The sequence below is a fragment of the Rattus norvegicus genome, chromosome 6, assembly GCF_021556685.1.
Source record: "Rattus norvegicus strain SHRSP/BbbUtx chromosome 6, alternate assembly SHRSP_T2T, whole genome shotgun sequence".
NCBI lineage: Eukaryota > Metazoa > Chordata > Mammalia > Rodentia > Muridae > Rattus > Rattus norvegicus.
In genome coordinates, this window is record NC_141539.1 from 98,313,138 (window position 1) to 98,331,289 (window position 18,152).

Genomic DNA, 18,152 nt, shown 5'->3' on the forward strand with positions numbered 1-18,152 from the left:
CAGACACCCCCAAGAGTCTAATTTCCAACGAACATCTATCATTAATGGTGATTGGTTTTGTTTTCTTGTGCTAAGGACAAAAGCCAATGGTTTTTTTTGTTTGTTTGTTTTTTGAGACAGGTTTTCTCTGTGTAGCCCTAGCTGTAGGAACTAGCTCTGTAGACCAGGCTAGCCTCAAATTCAGACCCATCTGCCTCTGCCTCCTGAGTGTGGAAATGAAAGGTGTGCCCCAGCGCCTCCCAGAGAAAGCTGGCATTTTTATCACCAACTCTCTCTTATTTTTGTGTTGCCATCCAACACAAGCGTTATCTGTGCATGGTGGAGCTCACTTTGTTCTCACTGGTTTTGTGGCTTTCAGACTTTCAGAAGCAGTATACATACACCATTTTAAAGTGGGATTATTCTAGGCCCAAACAAATGAGAGCCACAAACATATTGTTCTGAGATTTTGACTCTTGAGATGAGAGTTCTAAAACAACCTTTCTACTTTATTTTCCTTGTCTGTGCATCAGATATCCCTACCTTGTTATTGTTTAATGAACATAGGATCCAGAGCTCAGAGCTGCAACTTCTACCAGCAGCTGGGTGACATGACAGGCAGGCTTCCCAGTGCATGCCTCTGCCGTCAGGGCAACTGGGCAGACTGATAAAAAACAGAAGACAGTGTAAGGTAGCTGTTATAAGAGCCTCTGGAACTCAGGAATAATAATACTTTCAGAGAGCATTTGTAAATCCTGCCAGGAATATCAGTCTTATGATTTCCCTTCTTCACGTGGAAAAGGTTCTTTAGATCAGGACGCTTCTTCCAGCATTGTGATGGATTCTCTTGATACAATGCTGTTAAAGATTAAGACTTTACTCAACTGTGCAGCAGTCAGCTTTGTTTTAGTTATTTGGGAATAGTGTTTAATTTATAGAATTTTAAAAATACATTAATTTTATCCTTCAGATCATTTAACCTTAATATTCTGACACTATTGTTCTTTAACTGTGGGGCACATGAAGTGACAACATCTGTTTTCCTTTCTTTTTCTCTTCTGCTTTGTAGCTTGCTTGGGTCCTGAACTAACCTCTCCAAGGCTCTCCACTCACACTGCTGCCCTGCTACACTGACTCCTCAGCCCCCGTAAGGTGCTCAGTGGAGGTAGGCGCTCTCTCAGTCCGCTCTGTGACACCGCAGAATGGGGTGTGCTGCCTTGGGGGTCCTATGTTCAAGTTAGAATCACTGGTCAGAAAAAGAATTGAAATCTTTATAATAGATAATGTCATTTATGTTTTGTTTGTTTGTTTGTTGTGTGTGGTTAAAAGATGAAGAGAAAACTTCCTGTTTATAAAAGGAAAGGATCTTTTCACATGGAATGTCTTACTTGACATTTTAGGCAGCGTTGTGGTCTGTCTGTGGGGACTTTTCTTGGGACCTGAGGAGGCATGTCAAGATGCCATATGCCCCACCCTTACCTTATTGACCCATGTGATGGTCTTGACAACACTTTCCTCCCAGGATTGTTCTAAGAATGAAGCAAAATCATGAATATAAGATGTCAGATCTGTGGTGACTTCTGAGTTCTCTTTGGGACAGAATCTCAAAGGACTGCAAGGTCTTAGACATAATGTAATCTCAGAAGCCCTGGCTGCTGGCCATTCTGTGAAAACATGTCTTACGCTCTGGGATTAGAACAATTGCCCTCCCTCCTCTGGCTCCGCATCACCCTCAGATGATGTGAGATGGGGCTGAGTGCTCTGGGGCGTTGTACTGCTTCTGGCTCCTCCTCCCCACTGCGCGCTGCGTCACTGCGCACACTGCGCTCTGGCACGCTGCGTCATCACCATTGTGTGCCTTCAGAGCCACTGGTGTAATGACAGTGCAGTATTTATCGCACATCTGTAATTTCAGGAGTCTCATTTCTCTTCCATTCCCCCAGACTCTGACCCATGAGTTCACTGTCTATATTACGGCCACATCTTTTACTGTTTTCCAACTCTGCAAGCCCCAGGTCACGGTACAAAGTGCTGGAGCAGTAGATGAGAGCTTGTATCCCGGTCTGCAGGCAGCAGGAAAGAATTGGCCTGGTTTGGGCTTTTGTCACCCAGTGACATACCTTCTCCAACAAGGCCACACCCCCTAATATTTCCCAAAGAATTTTATTAACCGGATTATTCAAATAATGAGCCTGTGGGGGCATTCTCATTCAAACTAGCGTGGTATTTCTGGTTGGTCTGAAAGAAACTTTCTGTCTGTCTTTATTAGTTATGAATTTTATGTTTATGGGTGCTTTGTTGCATGAATGTCTGCACACCAGAAGAAGGCATTGGGTCATAAGCGTGATGTGTGTTGCTGAGAATTGAACTCAGGACCTCTAGAAGAATAGCCAGTGCTCTTAAGTGCTGAGCCATCTCTCCAGACAAGCCTGGAACTTCCTATGTAGCCCAGGCTGGCCTCATATTGACAGAGTTTCACCTTCTTCTGTCTCCTAAGTGTTGAGATTAAAGGCATGTCTGACCATGCCCAGCTCCCAGGTACTTTCTTTCATGCGGTGAAAACCCTAGCCTCTTTAAGAACAGCATTTATTAAATTGATTGTATGCTCAACAGTGTCCTAAGAGATTGACATGTGTAACCTTCTAACAACTGCATCAGGTAGATTTTTGTCATCTACGGTAGAGGTTTGGCAAAAGGAGACAGTAAAAAATCAAATGGTTTCCTCCAGGCTGCATAGCCAATTGGTTAGAATTAATCTTGCACGTCATAACCCCAAGTCATGCATAGTGTGTGCCATTTCCCACCATGCAAACCTTGAAGCTTATTTTCCAGAGGAAGTAAAAGGGAACTCTGCATTTGACTCTGAGTCATCTTTCTGGAGGCCGAACTCAAGTGAGACTGTGCAGGCCGAGGAAGAGGCCCGTTAACAGAAAGCTGGCATGGCCATCTCCTCACAGAGATTGAAGGAGTGCTTTTTATAGAATTCGTTCTGCCTAAAATAAAATACCTCCCACTACAAATAACAAGGGGCGGGGGGAGGGGGGGAGAGCTTTCAAGAAAGACATGGTTTCTTCCTGTGACTAAACCCGTCACTCGTAAGTCGGAGCTTCTGTTTATCCTTTGAGAGCCACACAGTTTGTCAACAGATAGCTAAGTGGTGCAAGACAGTGCAGAGAGTGATTTGTGCTAAAACAACCACAAAGGAAATACAGAAACAGCAGTGGGATGCCTTCGAAAGCATACACAGACGACAGATCCAGAACAGTGTCCCCACAGGTGATGGCAAGGCTGGGAACAAGAGGGACTGTCCTCTCAGCCACCCTGGAAGGAGACCGCAGGCCTTGGTTGTTTATTCCTACAGAATCATGCTGTGCCACAGGATCCAGCAGGGTTACTCCTCTTGGCATTTATCCAAGGACTTTGGTCTACACAAAACTTGTATATAAGACGTTTATAGCAGTTTTCTTTATAATTACCAAATTTGGGGAGTATCCAAATACCCTTCAGTAGATGAATGATCAAGCAAATGGTGACACTGAAACAACAGAAAATGATTTTATACTAATAAGAAAGGAACCACCAGGCCCTGAAGCAACATGGAGGATTCATAAGGCAAATTATTGGGTGAAAGAAACCACATGCGTCAACAGCTCCGCTTGCAGGTGTGAGTACACGACAGTGAAAGCAGACCCTGGCGGGGAAATCTATGCTCTTTATTGTTGTGGTATTATTCACAGGGGTGAAATACAGAAAGACCGTGTGTGTCTCTCAGTTGAAGAGGATAGATAAGAAACAGTACGTATATGTATATTGGAATATTATCCAGCCTTTACAAATGGGCTAAAAGGAGGAGTCTTCCAGTGGTGGGAGCACGGAGGAGCCGGGCAGCCATCAGGATAACAATAAAGTGAGATAAGGCAGACAGGAAGAAAAACTACATGTTGTCACTTACATGTGGACACTAAAAAAGGTAGTTAAAAAAGAGACTGAAACTGTCTACCAGGAATACTGGGGGAGGGAGGGAAGATGGGGAGTTCTTGATTGAGGGACACAGGATGTGGAGTCTAGAGATACAGTGTACAACACGTTGGTTGTAGTGAATATCAAGTTTATTGGAAATTTGCCAAGAGAATAATCCGCAGAAGGGAAGGAAGAAAGATGGAATGGGTGTGATTATTCCCTTGAATATCATAGTTTCAATGTATATCAAAACACATTGAATACTTTAAATATACAAAATTAAGAGAAAGAAGAGACCAACCAGAAAAGATTGTGTATGATTTGGCTTCAGCTGTATGACACATTGTTAAATGCAAAACCATGAAGAGTAAAGGAGTCAGTGGCTACCAGGAATCAGGGGGAAGGATGACTGGACAGGAGAATATTTAGGGCAGAGGAAAGGTCCCATGTGATAGCATAATGGTGGGTATACACTCATCAAAATCCATAGACTGTATAGTGGCAAAAGGGAGCCTTCATGTCAACTGAGGATTGGTTTTGTGTGATGTCAGCAGGTCAGAGCCCCTCCGCTATAACAGATGTGCTGCTGTTTATTATAGCAGGAAGATAGCATTGAATGTGAGGCAGAAGGTATATCACAGCCTTCTACTTTCTTAATTTTTCTGAGACCCTACCAACAATCTAAAAATAAAATGTTAAAGAAAAGCAATGGTGAGAGAGAATAATACAGGAACAACTTGAAGAGTAAAAACTAATAAGAAAAGCCCACAAGGCCTCATCCCTACATAAAGAACTACAGGCAACTAAGGAATTTGGAGAGAGGGAGAACTAGCCTTTGCCAAGGAAAAACACACCAATTGACTTTGTAGTACCAAATGATCAGCCTGAAAACATTCATAAAAGTATTATTATACACACTGAGAAGATCGCATTTGTGTATTTAAACATATATGTGTATATGCACATACCACATGACTCGTAACAGCAATGAATGGAGAAGAGGGGGTGAGTTTGAACGGGAAGGAGGAGTGGATGAACGGGAGGAAGGGAAGGGATGGGAGAGTGATGTCACTATACTACAATTGCAAAAAAAGGAAATAGTTCTTTAAAAGGAACAGCAAACAAAGGTCTCTTCTAATCTAGAATGAAACATGCACTCTGAGATTTGAAATAATGCATCTATACAAAATAATACGAAAGTAAAATAATAAGAAAATAATACCAAAAGGTGTCCAGAAACCACAAGTGCCATAGAAATTAGAGAAAACAAGTTAAAAAAAAAAAGGAAGAGGAGAGAAGCTCAGGAAGGAAAGGAAAAATAAAATAGCATTACCTTTAGTTGGATGGGAGCACTTAAAGAAATGTCCAGAGATTGTCACAGGAAGAAGCAGCAGCCTGAAACATGAGAGAAAAGACTATCACCATACCACCTTGAATGTGCCCTGTCTTCACCTGAAAATGAAAGAAAAAACACTGGAAATTTAGAGCAGTCCAAGGGACCAACATGCAAATGATAGAATGTGCACAGAAGGGGATAAATGGAATAGCAGAAAGTTAGCATCAGAATAACACAAAAGAGCGGGTGTAACCGAAGAAAACAAGTTTCCACAGTAAAATGTTCCTTCCTGAATATCGTTGTGAAATAATTCACACTAAATGTATTGCAAATGATGGGAAAGCTGGTTTGTAAAGAGTGTATCTTGAAAGTTTACACAGAAGAAACAGAGAAGCAGGGATAGAGGTTGTTTAGAGGTGCCTATTGGGAAAGCTTAGACCATAGCGCCAGGGTGGCCATAACTGCCAGCCTGTCCAAAAAGCCCAGGCTCTGGGTTCAGCAAGAAACCGTGCCTCCAAGGACAAGGCAGATGGCAGAGGAGGACCCCCAGCAGCTTCCTCTGCCTTTCACACGCAGTGTGTGCACCTATGGGGAGGTGCGAGCACCCACAGACGGTGTGAGCACCCTACACATGCACACCTCATGCGTACAAACAAGGAGATAAAAATCAAGACATAGTAGCAGTCTTTACTACTACTTCTGTAGAAGCTGTGAAGTGGACTGTATACCTGCCTGTTTGCAGTTCTTGGAAAAGATGATTCTAATCTAGAATTCCATACCCAGTCAAACTCAAGTTTCAGTAATGACACCTCATACATGCGATGTCTGAGAAACAGTCCCTCCAGTAGACTTATGTAATGAGCAGTTTAAGAGTGGAGGATTCTTGCCAGAATTCAGGAGTAACACAGATGAGGACAGAAATGAGGAACAGAGAAGGAACAGAAGCTCCGAGGACAGCAGCTATGCAGCAGATCTGAGCACCATTGCACTTCTCACAGAAGGCCATCCTGCACTCAGGATCCATCCGTGGCACGGTGGCCAGCTCTAATATCCACCACCAGAACTTGAGTAAATGAGAAGTTAGGTTGGTACAGAAGTCTCAGGGATGATAGAGTCAAGAAGCGACACAGAAACGAAGGGAAGATGGGCTAAGCAGTGTGCACAGTCAGCACAGTGATGCCGGAGTGATAGAGAAGGCGAAGGAGCGCTGGTTTGGGCCACTTGGGCCACTGAGCAGGGTCATTAGTGGAACACAGAAGGCAGAGGTGGCTCAGTTTTGAATATGTGGACTCTGAAGTATCTGTGGGTGGAGTGGTCTGAGCTCTGAAGCTTAGGATAGAGGTTCGTTGCTTCGGCATTCTTTTATCTGTTAGGAATACGGAAATAATCAGAGACTGGTACATGAGCAAGATGCTTGCTGTAGTGTGCTAAATACGGGGACTAGGTAGGTGAGAAGTCTGGGGCAAGTGTGGAGGGAAGAGTGTACTGTTGGAAGGGCAGATCAGGAAACATTCCTAGATCACTGGGCTGAAAAAGCTGGCAGACAAAAAGCATATCCCAATGTATCCAAGGTAACTTACTACTGTTACTGAATAAGGTGTAAAGAAGAAAGTTGGAGGGAAGACCAGTCTCAGATCCTGAAGAATATAAGAGGATTTACCCAGGGAATGAGAGACCCTCTGGGATGGTTGAAGAAGTCCAGGTAGATAACGGAATCTACCACTTGTTCTGTCCAAAGAGTTTCGGTTCTTTTAGAGAACATGATAGAGACTGTAACTCCAATAAAGTTTTGAGTTCATTTCTCTCCCTCCTCCTGAAGAAGGTTACTGGAGTCTTGATGGAAAAAAGATGTTTCTATAAACTCTGCTTTCTTTTTTTTTCTTCTTTAAAATTTTATTTATTTATTTATTTATTTAATTTATTTAGTGCACATTGGTGCTCCACCTCCTTGTGAATCTGTGTGAGGGTGTCAGATCTCCTGGAACTGGAATTACAGACAGTGTGAGCTGCTGTGTAGGTGCTGGGAACTGAACCCAGGTTCTTTCTGAAGAGCAACCAGTGCTTTTAGCTGCTGAGCCATCTTCCTGGCCCCTTTTCTTTGTTTTAAAACAAAAGTTTTTTTTCCATCTTTATTAAATTGGGTATTTCTTATTTACATTTCGATTGTTATTCCCCTTCCCGGTTTCCAGGCCAACATCCCCCTAACCCCTCTTCTCCCCCTTCTCTATGGGTGTTCCCCTCCCCATCCTCCCCCGATTACCACCCTTCCCCTAAGAATCCCATTCACTGGAGGTCTAGTCTTGGCAGGACCAAGGGCTTCCCCTTCCACTGGTGCTCTTACTAGGCTATTCATTGCTACCTATGAGGTTGGAGCCCAGGGTCAGTCCATGTATAGTCTTTAGGTAGTGGCTGAGTCCCTGGAAGCTCTGGTTGGTTGGCATTGTTGTTCATGTGGGGTCTCAAGCCCCTTCAAGCTCTTTCAGTCCTTTCTCTGATTCCTTCAATGGGGATCCTGTTCTCAGTTCAGTGGTTTGCTGCTGGCATTCACCTATGTATTTGCCATATTCTGGCTGTGTCTCTCAGGAGAGATCTACATCCGGTTCCTGTCAGCCTGCACTTCTTTGCTTCATCCATCTTATCTAGTTTTGGTGACTGTATATGTATGGGCCACATGTGGGGCAGGCTCTGAATGGGTGTTCCTTCTGCCTCTGTTCTAAACTTTGCCTCCCTATTCCCTCCCAAGGGTATTCTTGTTCCCCTTTTAAAGAAGGAGTGAAGCATTCCCATTTTGGTCATCCATCTTGAGTTTCATATGTTCTGTGCATCTAGGGTAATTTGAGCATTTGGGGTAATATCCACTTATCAATGACTGCATACCATGTGTGTTTTTCTGTGGTTAGGTTACCTGACTCAGGATGATATTTTCAAGTTCCATCCATTTGCCTATGAATTTCATAAAGTCATTGTTTTTATAGCTGAGTAATATTCCATTGTGTAGATGTACCACATTTTCTGTATCCATTCCTCTGTTGAAGGGCATCTGGGTTCTTTCCAGCTTCTGTCTATTATAAATAAGGCTGCTATGAACATAGTGGAGCATGTGTTTTTGTTATTTATTGGAGCATCTTTTGGGTATATGCCCAGGAGAGGTATAGCTGGGTCCTCAGGTAGTGCAATGTCCAATTTTCTGAGGAACCTCCAGACTGATTTCCAGAATGGTTTAGCTCTCCTAGCAATGATGGACAGCCCTCCATGGAGCCCTGACTTGGAGCTTACTACATAGACTGGCCGAACTTTGTACTTGAAGTGATCCTCCTGCCTCTGCCTCCTGATTGCTGGCATTTAAGAGTGTATTACCACACCCAAGTAGCATCTTTTTAACCAGATATTTCCCAGATGCTGTTTCCTGTCTGCTATGAAATTCCCATAGGTGTGTAGTAGCTTACCTGACATACTGCATACTGCCCTTCAAAAGCCAGCCGCATCCCTGAACCTGTGAAGTGTCATATGTTAAAAGAAGGGGCTTTACAGAAGTGACTAAGAATGTCGAAATGGAGAATTGTCTTGACAGGCTCTAAATTCGGTTACATGTGTCACGAAAGGAAGTTCACAGACAAGAGAAAAGTACAGAGTGGCCTCACACAGGTCACAAACACTTGGGCACAAATCCCAGAGCCACCAGAAGCTGAAAGAGGCTCGGAATGGGTTCTCTCCAGAAGGAGGGACTCAAGCTGCACCCCGATTATGACTCAGTGAATCTAATTTTGAACTTCTGTCTTTCTAAACTGTGAAGCAATGATTTTCCGATTTTGAAGCCATCAGGTTTGTAATAATTGGTTACATGTACTAAACCTGGCTTACAGTAAGAAAATGCCACGACATTGGAATAACACATTGCCAGTGTGATTTTTCCTTTAGAAACAAGTGTTTGGTAAAGCTGCACATGTAGTGTTAAGAGAGTTTCCTGTGTTTGTGTGGTGATTGTCTTCCTGGGAACAGCTTTTATATCCAAGAGGACATCTGATGGAAGCTGGAGATAGACACTGACTGAGTGGAAGCATTGCAACTGTGGAGAGATCACATTTCCTGTTAAAATTTATCATGCGTGGCAAGTGCGTGTGCCTGCAATCCCACACTCAGAAGGCTGAGTCAGAAGGATCAAGAGTTCAAAGTCAGCCTACAGACTGAGATCCTGAATCAAAATAACTAAATGACAAGTAGTCAAAATGACCTTTAAATTTTCCGCATGTAGTTTATAATAGAATATGAATTTCTATATGATAAACATCAACATAGCATTTCTAAGAAAACTGACCCCTGGGGCTTCTTTGATTTCATTCTGCCCAGCATTGGTCTGGGTGTCCTAGGAGGGTTTTGAATCACTTTTAGGGCATGATGCATTCTATTTGGGATGCAAGAGACTCAGAACTGAAAGGGAAGGAGATGATACCAGGGTGTGTTTCCTTATAACTCTCTGCAAACATCTGCTTATTTGGAAAGGTAGTCAGGTACACACTATATTTTCCTCTATTTCTTTTTAGAACTGTGAGCATAATTTAATGCACTCAGAATTAACTGGGTGAACCAGTTATTGAGCCAGCTTCAGTGAATTGGTGTGTCCTGCTTTTTATTACTGATTCTTGACTGGGTGTGATTTCTCCCCCAGAGCATCTGGCAATAGCTATAGACATTTCTGGTTCTCGTGCCCAGAAATGGGGGTGGATGGACATGATGCTATTGGCCTCCAGTGTGTTAGGGCCAGGGATTCTGTTGAACATCCCACAGCACACAGACAGCTCTCTATCTGACAGAGAGCTACATGGGCACTGGTCATTGGCATTGGTCATGAGCAGCCCTGGGCTAGATTGTGTGTACAATGGTCATCATTTTACCCCATGTTAGGGTAAGAACTTTCTTTCCAGAAGCTAAACTTTCTGCTGTTGGGTAGGGAAGAATGGATGTGAGTTCCTAAAACATTCATTTTTATTGATAGTGTGTATGCATATGTGAGTGTTGAGTATGGGTGTGTGTAGCACGGGACATGCATAAAGGTCAGAGAACAACTTCATAGTTTTCTCCTCTCAGCTTTACATGGGTGCTAGGGAGGGAACACCCTCTGAACCTTCTCACTGGTCCTCATTTGCTGTCTTCATCAGAAATGTACATTGGGTCTGGAGAGAGGGCTCTGGAGTTAAGACCACTGGCTGCTTTTCTAGAGGACCTGGGTTCAATTCCCAGCACCCACAGGGTGGCTCTTGACAGTTTGTAAATTCAGTCCAAGGGAATCTGATGCCCTATTCCAGTCTCTGCAGGCACAGTGCAGTGACAGACATGCAGGAAAAACAATCAGACACGTAAAATAAAATTTTTGTTGTTGGTTTGAGACAGAATCTCTTTATGTAGCTCTGGCTGTCCTGGAACTCACTATATAGACTGCCCTAGCCTCTTAATTCACAGAAATCCATCTGTCTCTTCAAGTACAGGGATTAAAGATGTACACCACCATGGCTGGCTAAAATAACAATTTCTTATAGACCCAGTGTATGCTTATAAGTGTGGACCGTGAGTCTTAGGCTATACTTCTTTTTGCAATGTTTAAATTATAATCTCCTCTTCATTGAGGGGTTTTGCCTACTCTTCATTGTAATCAGCAAAGTCTTAGCTCAGGTGCGCCAGATTTCCCTTCCCTCTCCTGATTTCCGTTTCTACTCAGTAGCTCATGGCTGTCATTTCCTGTGTAGCTACAGACTATACAGAATCTTGGTTTTGTTTCCACTGACTTTGGAAAGCTCTTTCCCTCCGGTCTCTCCTTCCCATAGAGCATTCTCTTCTCTTGCATCAGTGGTCCTCAGCTTTCCTCACACTGAGACCCTTTACTACAGTTCCTCGTGCCGTGGGACCCCAACCACAACATTATTTTCATTGCTATTTCATGATTGTAATTTTGCTATTATCATGAACTGTGAGTTAAATGTTTTTGGAGATAAAAGTTTGTCAAAGGGGTCACAACCCACAGGTTGGGAACCGCTGCCTTACACTGTTAAAGATAGCATTTCTTTTTTACACTGTTCATACTATTTATAGATTGAGTTCAATGGTTGAAAACCAGTGCATCCAATAATGGCTGAGACTGTAGATATTACTCACTGCACAGCCAACTAGTAAATTGAGAATCCAGAACCTTCCTATGCATGCAGTATGCAGACTGTTGCCAGCTGAAAGAACGCCATAGTATCCTGTCATTCTGCTTTCTCTTAATGCATGGAAAGATTGCTGGCCTGTCATGATCAGTGCACAGTGACAGTGAAGTGTATGTTAAGAAAGATCAGAAGTAGTATTAAAATTAGTGAATATTCAGTAACTGAATGCCCTCCATACCCTGTTAGGGAGAGGAAAAAAAAAAACATGAAGAAAATGATGGAAAACAGAAGAAAGAAAAGAATTTCAGAATAATAAGAGTACTTTGCAAACGGCCAACTTTCTGAGAGTTGAATGTGTTTGGATAACTTGTGTCCCTCAATCCAGATCCAAAGATAATATTGCTTCTGCTGAAACTTGGGCTCACACCGTGACCAGAGTTTATTAATTGTCCTGTTTCATTGAGGAAAAATGCAGAGCAGACAGGGCACTGGAGTAACTAGCTGGAACGCACCACCGCTTCATGAGAAGCAGCTCTCAGCTTTCCAGTTCTTACTGTGGAGGCCAGGAGCCTGGGGCCTGATGTGCATTAAGGAAAAACTCCCCATTTATTGGTTAAGATGTACAGCCTCTCCATTCCTTCAGAACACAGCATTGATTGCTTTTAATATAAAAAATGATTCCTAAAGTACGTTGTTAGTGATTGCTTCAGCTCTACGAAGGTTTGCCCCAAGTGTGACTTGTAGAGACTGCATCAGTTACAGTTATGATGTCATTCCTAATCTGTAGGGATATGCCGCTCTCTCATTGCTTATCAACACTTAGTTTTGTGTCTCCGAAACATCTTCTTCATGTTCGTAATGCTGTAAAACTTATGAAGGAGCCAAAAGCAAAGAAAAACAAAAAAAAAAAAATTCCTTTGCTTGTAAATCGAGCAACAAATTACATAGCACTAGAAAAATAAACAGAATTTCAGTTTAACAGCCAACTCTCAGGTTTCTAGACAAAATGGACTACTTAAGTGTTGTTTGGGTTTTTGTTTGGAAGCAGCATGGCGGGGGTGGGGGAGTCTTGCTGTGTTGCTTGCCTGCTTTCAAATTCTTATTCTCAAGTGACCCTCCTGCCTCAGCTTTACAACTGACTGACATTACAGGCCTCTGCCAATACGTGTGGCATTGCAGTTCTTAAAAATAAAGTTCTACTTTTGCTGTTCAAGTCATCGTAACACATTTGCTCTCCTTTTCTCAGAAATGCAGAAAGCCAAGGAAAAGCGACTAGAGACTTATTCACAATTTATGTGTCTGCTTCATAGATTGTATTTGAATCCTGGTTTTTTTTCCCACTTAAAATAATATGGACATTTTCTTGTTATTATAAATGGGCTTGGGCTGGAGAGATGGCTCAGTGGTTAAGAGCACTGACTGCTCTTCCAGAGGTCCTGAGTTCAATTCCCAGCAACCACATGGTGCCTCACAATCATGTGTAATGAGATCTGATGTCCTCTTCTGGTGTGTCAAGGACATCGTGGTCATATATAAAATAAATAATTCTTTAAAAAATTTTTTTTATTTAAAAAAAAAAATTAAATTTAAATCCTATGAGTTCCATGGTTTTACTCTTATCTCCTAGGACAAAATCTCCCAGGGTCAAATGTTTCAAAAGGTCGTTGTTCAGACTGCATCCCAACCATCAGTCCAGTTTATGATTCTCACCAGCATTGTAGAGAGATTGGGAATTGTTTCCCGGAGTTGCTTCAGTTCACACGCTGAGATGTGGAGAAAGCACTTGGCTGGCTCTGTCCACATTTCATTTTTACAAAGCCTCAAAGCAAAGCCAGAAGCCATTATTCATATTCCTGATGTCTCAGGCAGGGGAAAGTGCTTCTAATTTTTGCAACATAAAAGAGACCTGATGACAGTGACAGAGCTGATCAGGACCCAGACCTTCGGAGGAAAGCTACACTTAGGGCTGGAGCACTGCACCCGCCCCCATCCAAAAGCCCCAGGCCTTTCCTCTTTCACTTTCGGACTTTGTGGTACTTAGAGATATTTTTATGAGACTGAAGAAATAGTAGAACCAAGGGCAAGTTTGAGATTGCAAAACTTCACAAGTTGCAGCTAAAACTGTCCTTATTAAGTGGTTATATTCCCTGTGTTTTCTGGCACAAGCAACAGTTGAATTTTAACTTTTAAAATGTAGAATACGTGTTTAGTGTTTAAATTTGATATTGAGATACCTGTTCCCTTTAGGATTTTTCAGTGTGATTTTTTTGTTGTTGTTGTTGTTGCCAGTTAGTATTTGCTTTCCCTGTTTCCCAGATATGCAATCAGTTCATACTTTGCCTTGTTTAAATCTAAAACGAGGCTGGAATGTAGAACGCGTATGTAGCATGTAAAGCCCTTGAATCCAGTACCCTACACACACAAAAATGAAGCAAACAAACATTTGTTTACATACTGACAAACAGATACAAAATAGGTAATTTGAAAAGCAATGTGTAACACTGGAAAACCTCGTTGCTTTAAGTTCTTAGAAAAAATGTTTTTCTTATTTATTTTCATTTTAAAACATGTTCTGGTGTGAGCTTTTTCAGTTGCCGTAGTCTGTTCATATTATCCAGCGTATATACTCTTGAACATAATCTATGGTATTATAAGAGAATTAATGAAATGGTAAACTATTTTATTTATGAGGAGAGTAGAATTTTGGTCCCAAAAGAACTTGACCCAAGGGGAAAGATTAATTTATCATAGAAAATATGAAAGTGAATTTTACTAGAAGTCATCTTGAGGTAGAGAAAAAAGCTTGAAACAAGGTACGGATCAAATGCTCAGATCATCACAAGAAGGCCAGTCATAAAAACTGGGTCTTTACTGCGCGTTTCTCCTCGGTCTCCACTGTCAGCTGTGCTCTGCTTCACCTTTATAAGTTTGTCTCACTATGTGCCTCACTACAGTCATTCTGTTTAATTCCATTTAACTCAGTATCACATGTGTTACACGTGACAGTATTGCATGTTTGTGGAATGTCGAGGAATTCACTCAATATGCAGTTGAAGCTCACAGCTGTATCTAACATGATGTAAGTGTGGATGTCACTGAGAGTGACAGTAAGCGTGGTCAGCACTGCTGACGAGCTACCACTACCTCTGACTGGACAGAGGCCAAAGTGGGAAAGGCTGAGGGCAGGGCGGTTATTGGAAGTCAGGAATTTGCTCTTCAAGTTGTAAGGCATCTAAGTCAGGCAATTTTGATAACGTGATTAAAAAACAACTGACACCGTAGAAATGTTTTCTTAGGCAATGATGGAAGTCTGAGCCATGATGCGCAGGTCCCTATCACCCTGCCGGAGGTGGTGGCTGTCAGCCCAGTCTTCTTAATGCTTAAGGGACCACACCTCAGGTTTGGTCTTTGGCCTCTGTGCAGAAACCAATTTCTGTTCAAGCCAGTATGAACTGGAGTTCGAGTTTATTAAATGACATTTTTAATACAGACTTTGAGCACAAGGTTAAGAGAAAGAGGCACGGTGAAACAAGACACTTGTTTGGGCTTTGTGTGGGCTTCCCTAGGCCTGTGTGAAGGGCCTACCCAGATAAAGTATGTCTTCTCAGTTCAATATTAACTTGTATGTGTGTGCTACAGTTCACAGTTCAAATGTAAGTGCATTTTAAAAACTAGATGTATCACTCACAAATGTTTCCACGTCCCTTGAATCTTGACAATAGATGAACAGGAAGATTTTGTTAATTGTTAATACCTCTATATTCACTATCCCACTGTTTTCTTTCTGATTCCGTAGTTACTGTATGGAAAACCACCTGAGATTTCTAAAATGCTCGTTTTTATGTACCTGAATGTTCTTCATCCTGAACATACAAAAGATGTTTTGTTCTTGTTCCCAAGTGGCAGTTGGAAAAAGCCCACATTGTCCTAAGAGATGCACTAAAACTGCCTTTAACTAGTCCGTGACTAACAGAAAGGATATACAGCTCCCCCAAGCCTTAGTGTCTCCCAGCCTGCTTCTCCTCAGTGTAAGTGCCGAGGCCTTATGCACCCCGGACTGAGCCTCGGAGCAGCAGTATCACGGTTAGAACACACGGCCGTCAGGGCAGAGTGTAAGGTGACTCTCTCACAAGCCTTTTCATTTTCTTTTGTACTTAATAACCACACTTCTTGAATACAATGAGATGAGAATGTAATTTAACACTCTTATGAAGAGAAAAGAAAATGTATTGCACCCCACCCCAACTGTAGGATGAAGGTGCTGTTTCTACTGTGAACATAGTATCATCTTGCAAAGGCAGATGTTCCTAAAGGTGGGGTGCAGCTGTCCTACCTCATCTAACTTCAGGTCCCATATGGAGAAATTCTTGCTGGTGGCAGTTTCTGTTTGGATAGTGTGTATCCAAGTACACGAGTCCTGTATAGACAAACAAGGTGTTCTCAGGAAATCAGGCCATTGATTCATATAGAAGTCTGGACTTGCCGATGTCTGCTTATTGTAGTAGACTCTGGCTTTATACAGAGCGGGCATCTTTAAAGGTTTTTCCCAAAGTTGGTACCTCTGCTCTAAGTTTAGACGTCTGTCCATGACTGTAAGGTGGATAGGCCCCAGCCACTAGATCTCAGAAATAACACTGAATGTTTTTTCCTGCTTTTGATATTTCAGAACATTTAAAGAAATACAGGTCTCCCCTTGATGGCCTACAAGACTGGAGCTAGCAGATGTGTAGATAAATGGCTTAGTTGGTTACATATTAGCAAGCTGGTAGTGCTGCTATCTTACAGTCTGTAGTTAGAAACTTAGTAAGAATATAAAATAGCCATTAATACGGACATTTAAGAGACAGAATCAGGGGCTGGAGAGATGGCTCAGCGGTTAAGTCCCGAGTTCAATTCCCAGCAACCACTTGGTGGCTCACAACCACAGCAGTGGGATCGGATGCCCTCTTCTGGTGTGTCTGAGAATGGTGACAGTGTACTCACATAAAATAAATAAAATCTTACGAAAAGAAAGAAAGAAAGAGAATCAGAATGTGAGATATACTAGAGAAATATAATAAAATGAATCCTTAAGGAATTAACAAAAAGCTGTATGTGTGAGTAGTTCTCCTGCATATATCTCTGTGCACCATGCACATCTCTGTGCCCCCAGAGGCCGGAAGAGATCACCATATCCCCTGAACCCAGTTACAGAGTTGTGCTGGGAATCAAATTGGTGCTTTGATCCTAACCCATTTCTACAGCCCCCTTGGTGATTTTTTTTTTAAAGCAAGGAAAACGCCATCACTATTTGTCAAAGAGACACATTCTGCAAAAACACCTAAATCTTAGGCGTGTGGGTTACATTTAGAGTGGAAATTAACATTTCAAAAAGGAAAAACTCTCAAAGGCCTTGTAGGAAGCTGCCAAGAGAGCTCAGCCTTCTTCCTACCTTACCCCCATCCAGGATGTCTGAGCTCCAAGCGACTGCTGTCCCCACTGGCTGAAGCTGGGAATGGCACCGTGCCTAGCTTGTAATAGTGAAGTAAGTAACCTTCCCAAAAAGTTTGTGTGAAGTAACACCTGTACTTTGTCATAACAGCTGTGACGTCTTACGAAGATCTTGGACTCTTCGCCTTTGGATTACCTGGAAAGGTAATTTCACTCTCTCCTCATTGTGTCTAGAATGTAAGGGGCATTTCTATTCTGTTTCAAGTTCAGAAAGACCAACATTATGAGAAGGGTCTTAAGAAATTGAGAGAAAATGAAAGTAAGAAGAGATGGAATTGCGGGAACGGAAAATATAGAGAAATCTGCACCCCTGCTGAAGCATGTCTATAGAATCAGTTCAGTTCTAAATCTTGCTGTTCAGTTGATGGACTGCAGACTAGTAACAGGAGCCCTCCAGTTCCTCATTCATTTTGGTCCTATCTTTTGAGTAAATCCTTAAAAGGGAAGAAAGCAATATAAAATTAAAATTGTAGTATTTTGAAAATATGTAGTGTTTTCAAAAGCAGTAATTAGATAGATAGTATTTTTTTTTTTAAAGAACTGAGCAGTGCTAAAAGGTTCCCTAGTTGTCCCATAATTTCCACGTGAGAAAATAAAGGCCCAGAGCTGTTAAGGGACCTGTTATCAATTGTTATCCATATCTGAGGACTATAGATGCTACCTGTGCTGGTTTTCCTTTTTGGAATAATAAAAGTAAAGGCAAAATTGTATTTGGCACTGGTTTCCTATAGCTCTTCTAACTTTAAAAAACACTGTACCTGGTCACCATAGCTAAGCACTGCCGAGGCTGTTACTATGCTTGGGTTCTTTTTCAGTGTCTCAAGAGCCACTTTTAAACCCGTATTTACTCTGGTTTTAAACAAGAGTTTTTCTGATTGTAAGTCTGTCTTAGTGCTTTCTGTTTGCATTTCTTTTTAAGTTAACAAGTGAGTCACATGCGTCATGTACGTGTTAGGCTGAAACCCATGTGCATTGTACAGTAATGTAATTAATCTGAGCTAATTAACTTATGAGTTGCCTGCCGAGTTTGTTCTCCTGTTTGCAATCTAAATGGATTCCATATTGTAAATGGCTAAGCTGATTTCTGAGGAGTGAGTCTTAGGGAGCCACTGCTCCGCAGTGGGCAATGTTTACTCCTGGAGTGTAGAGGGAGCACATGACCCTAAGTAACACCAGGGCTTACATCTTTATAATCTAAACCGTGAGCAAGACAGCAGCATGCTACTCAAGGGCAAAGGGTTAGTCCA

General features: G+C 42.1%; 1 protein-coding gene across 9 annotated transcripts in view; it reads left to right on the forward strand.

The window, feature by feature from the left end:
- The window catches only part of Slc38a6 (solute carrier family 38, member 6), a 62,495-nt gene that overhangs the window by 5,232 nt on the left and 39,111 nt on the right, over positions 1-18,152 (forward strand). For 7 of the 9 annotated variants that reach the window (XR_015621790.1, XR_015621789.1, XR_015621788.1 and 4 more), the window contains exon 4: positions 16,997-17,049. Coding sequence is in view for 3 of the 9 variants with exons in the window: in XM_087552737.1 (XP_087408863.1) it covers positions 16,997-17,049 (53 nt within the window). In the remaining 6 variants the exon portion in view is untranslated. Of the gene's footprint in view, positions 1-1,048; positions 1,145-16,996; positions 17,050-18,152 lie in introns of all 9 variants that reach the window. The other 2 variants (XM_087552740.1, XM_087552739.1) reach the window with 1 other exon arrangement.